At 42.0% G+C, this 14246-nt stretch overlaps 1 protein-coding gene across 2 annotated transcripts in view; it reads left to right on the top strand.

Moving 5' to 3' along the window:
• Positions 1–9951: 9951 nt before the first annotated feature.
• LMTK2 (lemur tyrosine kinase 2) overlaps positions 9952–14246 on the top strand; it is a 109572-nt gene continuing 105277 nt past the window's right edge. For both annotated transcript variants that reach the window (XM_072597828.1, XM_072597826.1), the window contains exon 1: positions 9952–10214. In XM_072597828.1, coding sequence (XP_072453929.1) covers positions 10088–10214 — 127 coding nt within the window. In that variant the 5' untranslated portion in view covers positions 9952–10087. The remainder of the gene's footprint in view (positions 10215–14246) is intronic.

Below are 14246 nucleotides of genomic sequence, written 5' to 3'. Positions count from 1 at the left end.
CTAACTCGCATAGGCTTTTGTTATAAAACCACTGAATAGAAGCATTTGTTGTTATTCAGTTGTTTTCATTGCATCCAACTCTTTGTGACCCCGTTTTGGGTTTTTTTGGCTGAGATACTGGAGTGATTTGCTGTTTCCTTCTCCTGTTCATTTTACAGATGAGGAAACTGAGGTACCAGAGTAAAGTGACTTGAGCAGGGTCACACAACTCATATTTGAAGTCAGATTTGAACTCAGGAAGATGAGTCTTCTACAGACTCAGCCCTCTATCTATTGCACCACCTGACTGCTCAAATAGAGGCATAGTGATGGCAAATTTAGTAGAAAGAACACTGGGTTTGGAATCTGTTGCTGTTGTCCATCCTTTGTTTTCAAAGAGAACCAATGATACCAGGAGGGTGATTGTCTGGACTTGGGCATGAATCGGATGTAAGTGAGACAGTTGCACAGTCATTACCTTCATTCTAAAATCTGTGGCCTTAGGCTGAAATCCGAAACTTTTCTATTTTATTACTTGTGAAACCTTGGGCAAATCACATCACCTTTCTGGGTCTTACTTTTTTTTAACCTACATTTATAGGGATTGTCATATTATCCATTATTCTATAGACAATATTATAATTCAGGTCTCAATCAGCAACCTTTCAGAAAATGAAAAGTAGCTGAATACTGTTTTTCATTGGGTAGTAATGGGAGAAGGGGGAGAGGGAGGCAAGAGGACTATAGGCTATAACCCTGAATTAATTAGGAACAACCAGAAAAGATCCTCGATCCTGCTCAAAAATGTCTACACCCACAGTCTTCCGATTAGATATTATTTGTGGGCTAAACCCCTCCCCATGCCCCACTCAATTCCTCTTTTAAAAGAAAACTACTCTATTGTAGAATTAAACCCAGTTGTCACACCTTGTGGTAAATTATTTCAACAGGAATTCTATGCTTACTAATACATAGTAAGCAATTATCAGTTCAACCAACCAACAGGCAATGGAAATTTTTCTGCAGGGAGGAGGAAGCTATGGTAGGGAGCAGAAGATCATATAATTGGAAGCACCTTTGGATATCAATCTAGTCCAATCCCCTGTTTTATAGATGAGGAATTAGAGACCTGAAATTTCTTCATATGGCCATACAGGTAATAAGTGGTAAAATTAAAATATAAATCAAGGTCTTCTAACTTCAAATCCAGTGCAGGAAAAGGTAATTTTGGAGCAGGGACACTTCTAGGGAGGGTGGACCAGGTGTGAATGTTTGTTCATCCTTTGTTGCCAAAGAAGATCATGCCATCAGAGAAATAATGCATGACTTGCATTTGACTTTGTTTTGAGGGAGGGAGGGCTGTGCAGGTCACCAGCCTCACTTCTCCTCCGGAGCCATCTGAATGCCGTGACCATTCCTCAGGATGACTGGAGATGACCCAGGATGAGGCAATTGGGGTTAAGTGACTTGTCCAAGGTCACACAGCTAGTGAGTGTCAAGTGTCTAAGGTGAGATTTGAACTCAGGTCCTCCTGACTCCTGCACTGATGCCTATCCACTATACCATCTAGCTGCCCCGGGTGGACCAGGTAGAATGCTATGAAAAGAAGTATCTGGACAGACAGTTGAAACCCTGGAAGATGGATTCCTTCAGGACAGAGGCAAAAGGGCACTAGGGCTCTGGGAGTTATCACAGGAGTACAGAAAAGAGAGGATGAAGATACCAAAGAAAAATCACCCACTACACAATTTTACCTTGGACTAGGAAGTCTGATTGATAACTGAAAACCACAGTGAGATAGATTATAGAAGAATGGCTTTCCTTGGTCCCCTGAACAGCCTTAGTTAGGGGAACACTGCTAATGAGTTACTAATTCAAACCTCCCCTGGGAGGTTCAAGAAGTTTCTCTGAATTTATTGAAGGGTATTATTCCTGTGACTGCCTTTGTATTGCTTGGCAGTTCATGAAAAGAGTTTTCCCCCAATCCCCCACCCCTAACTCTCTTCCAGGAAGCCTATAGAAAAGAAAGTGGCTGCAGATAAAAAGAATCATCCAGTTTGGCGGGAAGCGGGGGGAGGGGTGTGGGAGAGGAGGGTTTCCTGATCCCTTTACCTAACCTGAGTTTCCCAAAGTTCTTAGGTCCTCAGATTCGTTGGTTTGTCAGATTCTTATTCTTCATTGTGCAAGACAGAATTCAGGTGTCATCTCTGCTTCTGGTGCAGCCAAAAGCTTTATGGGGAGAGAGGGTGAACTCTCTATTGATACATCAATCAACAGATATTTACTTATTATTTAATATTTGAAAAGTTTTGTCTATGGTTCCTAGGAGGGCAACAATTTATGAGTCAGATGCAAGCGGCTATGAATTATCCCTTAGCATTATAACTTTTGGGGAAAAGCAGTAGATAGCAAAAGAAAGTGTTCACATCATACTAAATTCTTTTCAGATAGAAAACACAAATATTACATAGCTGTGTTCCATTACAAACAGGGTATAGATACCTAGTTTTTATTTGGCTCAGAAGAAAGCTGAGTAGCCTGCAAATGATTTTTAGATGATTTACTGCCTTTGCATAAGCCTGAAGAAAGAAGAATGCAAAAGAGAAAAGAATTTAGTTATTGCCTGGTAAAATTAGCAAGGAGCCAGGCCCTTCTTAGGGTCTTCTCTGATAGGAGAGGCAGGTGATGTGGTGGTTAGAGAGGATAGCCTTTGAAGTTAGGGAGAACTAGATTCAAATCCTACTAACTTGCTAGTTATGTGACCCTGAACAAGTCTTTCAGTGTCCCAGCAACTCTGAATCTATGAGTTACTCATCTACATGTGAGTTTCTTCACAGGGAGTTCACCATGCCAGTGAAATCACAGGTTGTAAACAATAAAATAGATAAAGGGTGGTTAGATGAATAACAATCTATGTGGAAGAACTTCAGCAGCTCAGAGGTCCAGTAACAAAACAAATGACTGGAAGTGGGAAAGTCAACAAGATGAAATGAAAATGCAGAGGAAACTGAAAAGCACATGGGATAGACATTGTGTGATCATATAACTTCTAACCTTTAGGAGTTTAAAATGACAGGCTTTGTTAATTTCACGTAGTCTACCTCTTTTGGGCTGGGAGTGAGATTTTTGTTTTTTGGTTTTTTCATTTTAAAAAAGATCTCCTTTTGGAAATCTTGGAAAGGGAAATAGAAATGTGTGTGGCAATGTTGAGGGGTACTAGAAAGGGTGTAATGTTAGCCACCTGATGAAGAATTCGAACTCTTTCTTCTAGTGTGAAGTGAAAATAAGATTTTTTTCATCTCTGAGATGACTGTGAGCTCTGAAGGGAGTGATTATTTTTGCACTTTGTTTATTTCTTCATACACCTTTGGCATTTAACTATAATTATTACTAACAATTATAATGATAGAGGTGATGTGGTATGGTGGATCAGGTGCTGGGCTTAGAATTAGGAAGGCCCGGATTCAGATTTTTCCTTTGACACAAACTAACTCTGTGATCCTGGACAAGTTCTTTAACTTCTCTCAGCTTCAGTTTCCTCATATGTAAAATAAGGGGATTGGACCCCAAAGTCCCTTCCTACTCTAAATCATCTTCCTACTTTAAATAATCTTTTTTTTTTTTTGATAGACCTGTGATTTTATTGAACAATAGTCCAAAGGACAATAGAGCTAAGTATGATGGCACTTTAGTATATGTATACACTTTAGCTACAAAGGTGGCTGAAGCTGTCCTCAGGAGTTCTGAGCTGCTTTGAGCTAAAGTATCATGAGGGGCCACCAAGTTGTATCAGCATGTGCTAATCAGCTCAGATTGGAAATGGAGCATATGAAAGCTCCCATGATGCTTAGAGAGGGAGAAACTGGTTTGTGAACAGCCCCTGAATATGCAGCTTAGGCAAGATGAGGAGACTGAGTCTTAAAAAAAAAAAGTGTGGGATGTTCCAGAAGTCCTCTGGTATGAGGACTTGTTGGGCCCTTTTCAGGACTGCTCATCCACCTTTGGAGTCTCTCTGATTCACCCAACTCTCACCTGTGCCTCAAAGAAGCTGTAACACATGGTGACCACACCCTGGTAAACATTCTTGGCAGACATGCTAAACCAGGTTGAGGATAGCCTACAGGCCTCAAACCCATTGATGAATTAGGGGGATGTCTCCCTCAAGCATATAGAGACTTCCCCCAGTGGAATGGGTGGGTGAGAACAATTCCAATGACCATGAAATGGGCTGAAAGCCAGTGCTGTGGAGTGCTTAGAGCTTGGTCAGACATTGCAGAAGCCAAGGATTCCCACTGGATCCCAGTGCACCACTAGTTGTCCTGATTTTTGTCTTGCCACTGGACTTTGATGGCTCTGGAAGAGAGAATGAGGCTGATGCCTTCATGCAATTCTGCCTCACTTAAATCCAAATCACCCACAAGTCAAGACGTCATCCCATGATGTCCTCTTCAAAAACAAAGGATACACAACAATAAAATAGAATAGCCAGATGGTAACTTGCCCTAGGACTGTTTCTATCTGACAATTTAGTACTTTCTCCATCAAAAAAAAAAAAAGGGGGAGAGAGAGAGAGAGAGAGAGAGAGAGAGAGAGAGAGAGAGAGAGAGAGAGCAACTAACAAAAGGACTTTCTGCACACACTGCTATCAATATATTTTCTCTTTAGGCTTCAATCCTGACCCTGTGAACCTTCCTTACTATGCCCCTGTAGCTCCTCACCCTGGAATTTCACTCCACTGCTGGGTTTCTCACATTGGAAGTATACTTTACCCCTGTAACCCCTTCCTCTGATTGGCTGATTTTTCCCAGAACCTCCATTTTAAAGAAAGCTATTAAAGCATACATATACATAAAAGCTCTTAGGGAAATCAAATCTTCTTTCTTTTCCAGTCTCACTTGACTCTCAGAACTTTCTCTATCATGCCCCCATCCTAGCACCTTTCCTCCCTACCCCCTCAGTCTTTTATACATTGTTAGAGATTCTCCAGAATGTAAGCTCCTTGAAGACAAGAAGTGTTTCTCTTTGCTTGTATTTGTTTTCCTGAGGCAGCTAGGTGGTGCAGTGGATAGAGTGCCAGTGTAGGATTCAGGAGGACATGAGTTCAAATCTTACCTCAAACACTTGACTCACCAGCTGTGTGACCTTGGGCAAGTCACTTAACCTCAATTGCCTCATCCTGGGTTATCTCCAGTCATCCTGATGAATATCTGCTCACTGGATTCAGATGGCTCTGGAGGAGAAGTGAGACTGGTGACCTGCACAGCCCTCCCTCACTCCAAACAAAGTCAAGTGCAAGTCATGTCATTATTTCTCTGATGGCATGGTCTTCTTTGGCAACGAAGGATGAACACAATTTGTTTTCCCAGTGCTTGGCACAGCACCTGACATGTTGTTAGTGCTTAATAAATGCTTGTTGACTTGATTTAGCTATCATCAAGTAGTATGCAGTTGAGTACTTACTTTGTCCTTCAAACTTAAAAGTTAAAATAAACTCATGAAATCTTCTTCCCTGACTGAGTGGAGTGATAGGATAGTTTTCCTATCCTATTAGACTTCTGCTTTTCCCATATGAATAATTCAACACAAAATCTTAAATTCTTAGGGTCTGTACATCTAATGATCCTTTAACTTCTGTTAGTGTGCCATTCATTGGTTATTTATTGAGCATTAGTAACAATAGAAGATGATAACACAACCGAGAAGAGCAAACTTTTGCCAATTTATTTTGCCAATTTTGCCAATATCATTTAGGAATAAATGATAAATCTTTGTCAGAAAGAGTTGGGTTCAAATCATGTTTTTCGGTGCTTATTAGCTATATGACCCTGGACATGTCCCTTAACTTTTCTGAGCCTAAGTTTTCTCATCTCCAAAGTGAGGATGATCATACTTTTTGCCTTATGTCACTGGATGGTAGTGAGTCTCAAATGAGATTGGGGAGGGAGTGAACTATAGTAGTTAGGAAGACTTTCCTGGAGGAGGTAAAACTTGAGAGAGTCTTGAAAGTCACAGTTTCTGAAAGTGTGAAGAAGTAAGCATCAAGGAAACACGAGGGAAAGTCTGAAAGATAGAAATATATATGATCTCTTCTGGGACAGTAAGAATAGTACGGCTGGAGCAGAGAATAATAGGAGAAGAGTGAAAAGTAAAGTTGGAAAAGTTGGATAATGGAAAATAAAAGTTGGAACTGGCTTCAGAGAGTCTTAGAAGCCAAGCTAAGGAGTTTGGACTTTATCCCATGGGAAATGGAGAGTTGGCCTTGGAGTCAGGAAAACTTGGGCCTAAGTTCTACCTCTGACACAGTGAGACTATTGTAAAGGTAAGTCACTTACTACCTCTGTGTTCCCAGGAACTTTCTAAGACTGTAGATTACAAATGAGTTCTTCATCTGTTTGAATCAATGGAGGGAGTTACCATATCAGGATTTCCTCAGAGATGAAACCACATGTCCAAATCAATTAACAGGGAGGATTTTTAGTAAGGCAATGACATAATAAAACCAGTGTTTTATGAACTGGCAGTGATAAACAAGATAGATTAATTGGGTAGTGACTGGATGCACAGCGGTCAGTTAGGAAGCCATTGTGGCCATGGTGGTATGATGTTATAAGGGTCTGGATGAGGATGGTGGTAGTGATAATGAAAAAGATGTCAGGAATTTGGGAGACATTACAAAGAAAAACTTTACAGGACTTGGTCATTAATTATATATTATGACTGGGTATTGGTGCATATCATTTTGTTTCCTGAGGCAATCAGCACTGAGTGACTCGCCATGGGTTGCACAGCTAGTAAGTATATGAGGCTGTATTTGAACTGAAGTCCTCCAGGCCTGGTGCTCTCTCTATCCATTGTGCTAGCTAACTACCCCTGTTGCACATCATTTTACAGACAGATTTAGAGCTAGAAGGTGTCCGCTACTTAGAACTTTCAACTTTATAGATGAGGAAACTGAGACCTAGAGAGGTTAGATAACTTGATCCGCTTTACACAAATATTAAGTGGCAGAGCAGGAATTTGAACCCAGATTCTTTGACTATTAGAGAGGGAAAAGTAAAAAATAACATCGTTATCAAGTATGAGTGATGGAGGAAATGACAGAACTATTGATAAGCATAAGTAAGTCATAAAGAAGATTTATTTTGAGAGGAAATGATAAATAACAATCATAGGATGTTAGAACTACCGAGGGGAAAACTGAGGCCAAAGAGAAGGGGATGTGGACTTGAGTTCTAAGGTCTTTTCAGTCTATCAGTTAGTCAACAAGGATATATTAAGCCCCTCACATACACCAGGTACTGAACTAGGTGCTGGGAATATAAAAATTAAATGAAGCAGTCTCTCTCCTTAAGAAGATTACATTCTAAAATAAAAAAATATATATGTACATATATTAGTATTCACAAAATAAAGACAAGGTGATTTTGGGAAGGAGTCCCAACAGCTGGGTGAATCAGGAAATCCCTCATGTAAGAGCTTGAAATGAACTTTAAAGGTAACTTGGTATTCTAACAGGTGAGCACAAAGTCTGTTGCAGTCATGGGGGTCAGCTCAGTTCAAAAATCTGGAGAAAGAAAATGGGATATGCTGTGTGGGGAACAGAAATAAGCTAGCTTGAATGGTACATGCCTCTGTGACTTTGAGGACTTGACCAAAGTTCTAGATCTATGAGCCTGGGGTTGCAGCTAATTGATGGGAGAACTGGGAGCTGGAGCTCAGGTCTTCCTAATCCTTGTCTGTTTCCACTGTACCAATATTTGGCATAGTGCTTGGCATATGTTATTGAGTCATTTTAGTCATGTTCAGCTCTTTTGTGACCCCATTTGGAGTTTTCTTGGCAAGGATATTGGAGTAGTTTTCTATTTCCTTCTGTTTATTTTACAAATGAAGAAACTGAGGTGAATAGGGTTAAAGTGGCTTGCCCAGGGTCACATAGCAAGTAAGTGAAGCTAGATTTGAACTCATGAAGATGAGTCTTCCTGATTTCAAGCCCTCTGCTCTCTCTATGGGCCAACAAACTGCCCACTTTCAATATAGGAAGTGCTTTAAAAAAAAGTTTGTTAAAAGAAAAAAAGTTAGTTGACTTGGCTGAACTGAATTTGGCTTTGGTTGTGTGGTGATGGTGTGACATCCAATAGGAAGCTACAAGCATCCTATATTTCTTTTTTCCTTAATGTTTTTCTTGTAATTTTCTCTTTCTTACATTACTATAGTTATATACCATCCCTATCCCACACCCAGGGAGTCATACTGTTAGAAACACTCTTGACACTAAAAACGTATCAAGGAAAATTTATCATAGCAGAGTTTAGAGGAATTGAACACTTTGGCCAAAGCAGACCCCCACCCTCTTTTCAGGAAGAGGAAGCCCTGAATACTGAAGTGAGATCAGCTATATATATATATATATATATACATGTATATATATAATATATGTGTGTATGTATATGTGTGTGTATGCATATATATGTGTGTATATGTATGTGTATATATGTGTGTATACATATATATGTGTGTATGTATGTATATGTGTGTATATATGTGTGTATACATATATATGTGTGTATGTATATGTGTGTATATATGTGTGTATACATATATGTGTGTGTATGTATGTATATGTACATACATACATACATACATATATATATATTTCAAGACAGATCCTCCTACCAGGAGATGGATCGCTCTGTTCTCCATTAGGTCACCATCTTCTCTCCCTGCCCATTATGGGATCCCCCTCCCAAACACGCTTGAACACAGGACTTTAGCATAGGGACCCGTTCAGGCGGGGCTGTGCCCGCTCCCACGCAGGAGGTTCAGAGCCTTCTCCAGGTAACTCGAGGTCATTTTCTTGGCTACTGTAGCGAGTTGTGGATTCCGTCCCTCTATCAGGAACTTTGTAAGTTTCTGAAGGCCGCTGTCTGTCTCCTGATTGGCTGAGTCCACCTGCAGTCTGCCGGTCTTCTCCTTATCTGACTTATTCTCAGTGACTTCATCCACTAATAATAACCTGCGTGGATACTTAATTTTTGCCGTGTCTCACAGGATCATACGACAAACGGTATTTTTTAGAGAAAACCCGCGCAGCGCCTGGGGGTGCCCACGTGCCAGGACAGGGTAGGCGGGGGCACCCTCTCACCTCTCCTCAGCGGTCTCCTCGGGCTGGATCGCGTGTTACACGGCTCTCGTCTGCCCTTCTTTCCACGGACACTACTGGAGTCCTTTTCCCGGCTCTGTTTCATTCACACCATATACCTCTTTCCATGCCTTGTATTCATGGCACGCAATATTCCTCACACCACATATACAGGTACCACCATTGGCACAGCCATTCTTCAGTTGATGGGCATCTACTTTGTTTTCATTTTTAGCCATCACAAGAGCGCTATTTTATTTTATTTGCTATTACATTTGGAGTGCACGAGGGCTTTCTTCTCCGTGACTTTCGGGTCCCGTCCCCCGCCTTTCCGCCTGCAGGGGGCGCTCCGCCGGCTGCCGCCTCTCTCCATCCCCACCCTCCCTCCAGCCGCAGCGGATCTTGGCTCCTCCTCCTCCCTCCTCCCCCTGCCGCCAAGGAGGTGGGCGGGGGGGGGCCCTCCAGGAGAGACCCAACTGCTCCTCGATTGGCTCCCGGAACCATCCATCCCGGGATTTCGCTCCCGCCTACGTCACGTGACGCAGCCCATCATGGCGACGGCGGCGGTGGCGGCGGCGTTGCTACTGCTGGGGCTCCGGGCTCCGGACAGCGGCTGCTGAGAGGCGGGCGGTAGCGGCGGAGGCGGCAGGAGCCGCCGGCGCAGCTGCGACCGACAGACACTCCGACGCGGGCTGGAAAGATGCTGTTTCCGGGGCTGGAGCGGCGGGGGCGGACCGGGAGCCGGGCCGGGATTTGGGAGCAGCGATTTGTCTTCAGGAGCCGGCGCGGGCGCCGCTGAGGCAGCCCAGGGGAGGGAGGGAGGGAGGGGAGCGAGGAGGAGGGAGCGACCGACGGGCCGGCCCGCAGACCCAGCGCCCCCAGGCCCAGGGAGCCGGCATCCTACGCCGGCCCGAGCGGGCCGCAGAGCCCTCGCCCGCCGCCGCCGCCGCCTCCACTCGCGCGGGGGAGATGCCGGGGCCGCCGGGCGCGCTCGGGCCGCCGCCGCCTGGACCTCGGGCGCCGCCGCCGCTGCCGCTGCTGCTCCTGCTGCTGCTGCCGGGCGCCGGGGCCGCGCCACTTCCGCAAACAGGTGCAGGTGAGAGGTGGGGACGCCGCGGCGGGCCCCGGAGCGGGCGGGGGGCGCTCGTCCGGAAGACGGAGGAGAAGAGAAAATGGCTCTGGAGAGCGGGCTGGGAATGGGGGGACCACTTGGGGGATGTTGTCAGGGTGAAGGGGAGGAGGAGGAGAGTGGAAATCCCCCCGACATCTCCGGAGGATGGAGGGGAGGAGGCCGGGGAGAGCCTGTACCGCGGGTGGGGGGGGGGAGGGACAGCTTTGGGGGGCATGGGTTGGGGTTCGGGGTGTGTGGAAGCAGAGCTCGGCCGGCCTCCCCCCGCTGCGCTCCCGGAGGCGGCCGCGGTGCCGGCTCCGTACCTGTTGTACGTGCCTCTCCTCTCTGCAAGGCGGCCGGGCTCCCCTTTTCTGCTGTCACCTGCCTGCCTGCTGGGGAATTCTCACGTCTTGCAGCAGGAACGATTTTTTAAGCCCTTTTCCTACTGCATTGCAAGTCATTAAGGGTAGTGCTGGTTCTTCTATAGCTTCCTGAAACGTACTCTTTAGGTTTCTGGGCTTTTTTAAAAAATTTTCAATGAAATGAATCCTTGAGGATAATAGTTGTGAAACTGCATCTGTAAATTCCCTATTTGTTGAAATCGTGTGATCGGAGTAAACTACTTTGTACGGTTATTAGGAATCTGGTCTAAAGGTGATCAGTTTATTTTCTTAGCAATGTCAGTTATCTTTTCCCGTTCTTTTCTTCCATAATGTACGTTTGGCAGTCTTGTCCACTAGCCCAATCAAGTATTCTGAATTTGCCCCCTTTTTTTCTTAACAAGTCTACACTAATTTGCCATTGTGAATGAATGGTTGCTTGTTTGAAATAGGAGAGACCAATGTATCTAGGAAGCTTTTTGTGGTTTCCTTTATCTATATCAAATTCTTGGAAGAAGAGCTGAAAAGCAAAAAATCTTTGTAGAATGAGTACCGTTTATTGATCCTATTGAAGTTATGTATTCAAGAAGCTTTGGAGAAAAGCTCACAGTATTTTGAGACAAATACCACTGAATTTGACTCAACCTGGTACCAAGAGAGGCTTTCGTTCATTAATGAACTGGGTAATGTTATTTGTGCCAGTTGTGCTTGTCGTTTCATTGATACAGGGAAGTACCAGATGAGGAAATCCTTCTGTCAGTATAGATTACTGTCATTTTTGCAATGATTAGTCTGAAAGAATTGCCTAGAGCACGAAGATACTTCGACTTGCCCACTAATTTTCCTGGAAGGAATTTGAACCCAAATCTTCTGCCTTTGAGGCCATTATACTTCAGCTTCCATTACACTTCAGCTTCCTAGACCTTATCCTGTAAGATGAATTTTGTTTTCTGATCTAGTAGATAAAAAAAAAGGTGAATTTCTAATTAGCCCAGAGCAGATTAGCACAGCATCCTCCTAGACTGAAGAGAAAATGAAAAAAGGAGATGTAAAAAAGTCATTTGAAGTCAATTCAAAAAACATTTAAGTTCCTGCTATATATATAAGGTACTATTTAATAGAGTAGAGACAAAATTTTTTAAAACGACAATCCTGCCTACAAGGAGCTCCTAGGAAGATTGTATCAGGTATTGATTGACATAAATAATGAATACAAGGGTAGGATAAAGATTGCTTGTAAAAAGACTAATGAAGGTACAATTGTCAATTCTCAGGACTATTGGGGACTTGTTTTTAAAACCTTAAAACAAATCTTAAAATAAAAAAAATTTTAAAAGCAAAAAACAGAATCTTAAAGCAACAAAAACTCTGCCTGTTTGTGAATGCTAAATGTCGGTTACTACCCTTTATGCCTCTAAATTCATGTGGATGCTTAGGTATAAAACAAAATGAAAGATCAGCTTTTATCCGAGTATTATAAAACAGATCTTTATAATGTATTATATGTAACTTATTATGTACACATAATAATTACATATCATATATAGCATATATATAATTTATTGATATCTAGATTATCATGTTAACTTTTGTAAAAAAAAAAATTCCCAGTGGATGTTCACCTTGTGATATATTGAATTCTATTGATTAGAGGATTTCAGTAGATGAGTGATAAATGTAAATGGTAAAATCTGGGTAAAATTTTGTGGAAATGACAGACTCAAAATATAAAGTCTGTTGTCTTTTTGTGGCTGACACAGGACTAGATATTACAGTACAAAGATTCTAAATAAATGTTTGTTGGATTGGTCTAATAATTGAGATGATTCAAAACTAAATTCATTTTAGGCCAAGAAGAATAATTTGAAGAAAACTTTATATGTTATCATTTCTCACTAGGTAAGGCAGACTTCCCAGTGAATTTATACACTTGACAAGAGCCATTAAACATTGTAAAAATGGTAAACACCTATCTTTTTTATTATATCAGTCATTCAGCAAGCATTAATTCCCTTCTGTGTGCCAGCCATGATGCTAGATTCTGGGGTTGCATTCTAAAAGAGAAGACCATGTGTACACATAATATGCAGATACAAAATAAATACAAGGTAATTTGGGGGGAAGGCAGCAACAGGGGTGGGAGAAGAATGAAGACCAGCCTTCATCTAAGAGGTGAGCTCATCCTTGGTCTAATCTCAAAGTGGGGAACCTGTGGCCTTGAGGCCACATGTGGCCCTCTAGGACCTCAAGTGCAACCCTTTCCCCTGGCTTATCTTTGAAGGACATCAGGATTCTGAGTGAAGAGGAATTCCCTTTAAGCCTTGTGAGGAGAACAGCCTATTAAAAAGTAAGGGAGCCATGAAATTAGAATTGGTAAGAACAATTATATTTTTATCTGACTTATTTATTGCTTCTTTTTTCCTTTTGCTCTTTTTGGAGAGAAAAGAGTAGCATAGCATTTCATTTACATACACAATGATTATAAGGCTGTTAGGTATCATCTAGCCTGGGAGAGGCTTTGCATTATTCACTTTTATTGTGTTACTACCCCTTTATGTAAAAAAAGATACGGTAGAGAAATCATTTGAAACAATCAGATAAAATCAAGCTTTAGAATTTTCTTTGTACTTTGGGTATCTTTAACCACCCCTCTTTGTAAATGACAAAATAATCATGGATAAATGAAAGTCACAGAAAAGTCAGCAACTTGATTTTATCTGATTGTTCAAATTCCTGCTTAAATCATTCGACTATAATGTTTCTGTGTAGTTATGGTAAATATATTGTGTTGGTCTGAAGGAGTTTGCTTCATAAATCTCTTTCTTGGTTCTCCCTTTCAGTTTCTTGGAGATACCTTGCAGTGTGTGATCTGAGGTATCTTTCTTTTGCTACTAATCCATATTTCCAGCAGGACCATCATTTTCAGGCACTTCCATCTTGGAGATCTTCAGGAAAAGAAGTAAAAAGAGAGAAAGTTCATTATTTTCATGACATGTTAACATTTTAGTTTGAACCTTTTCTTCTGGACTTCAGTTTTCATTAGATTCTGCTTGTCTTAGAAAGCATCTCTCTGTCTGTATGGATTTGTTTGACATTTGCAGTATTCTCAGCCCTCCCAAAGTAGAGAGACTTCAAATTGTTTTGAAAGATTGGGTACTTTCCTGTGTAGAAGGCCCTTCTATAAGTACACAGTATCTTAGTGGTATTGGGGCAGTATTTAGTCAAGGAAACCTACTTCTATTGTTCTGTGGGATATTAGGTCACAGAGTACAGAAGAAGCTTTCAGCAGTTCCAGATAAAGGACTATACGGAAGTCTCAGTGAAGCCAGTGGGAATCAGCTACTGACTAAACTTGAGTATGTGAAACTGGGGCTCTACCTAGAGTTAGACTAAACAAAGACTTGTCACTTACAAAATGCTTTTAAAGGGAGAATTTAGTGAAATGCACGTTTCAACATACTGACACACAGCTGCAAATTATTTCTATTACAATTTCCATAAAGGAGTTTTTCCATCTTTGTTAGAAATAGACTATATTATTTATTGTAATTACTACTGCAACTACTTTTAGTATAATGGGTAAGAAAAAAATACATCTTATGAAAAGGTCACTTCAGATAGTTCATAGTTCATTTAC

This window comes from Notamacropus eugenii, chromosome 3, assembly GCF_028372415.1.
Source record: "Notamacropus eugenii isolate mMacEug1 chromosome 3, mMacEug1.pri_v2, whole genome shotgun sequence".
Lineage (NCBI taxonomy): Eukaryota > Metazoa > Chordata > Mammalia > Diprotodontia > Macropodidae > Notamacropus > Notamacropus eugenii.
The sequence above is the reverse complement of the archived record's forward strand: the minus strand, read 5'-3'. Positions and strand labels throughout refer to the sequence as shown.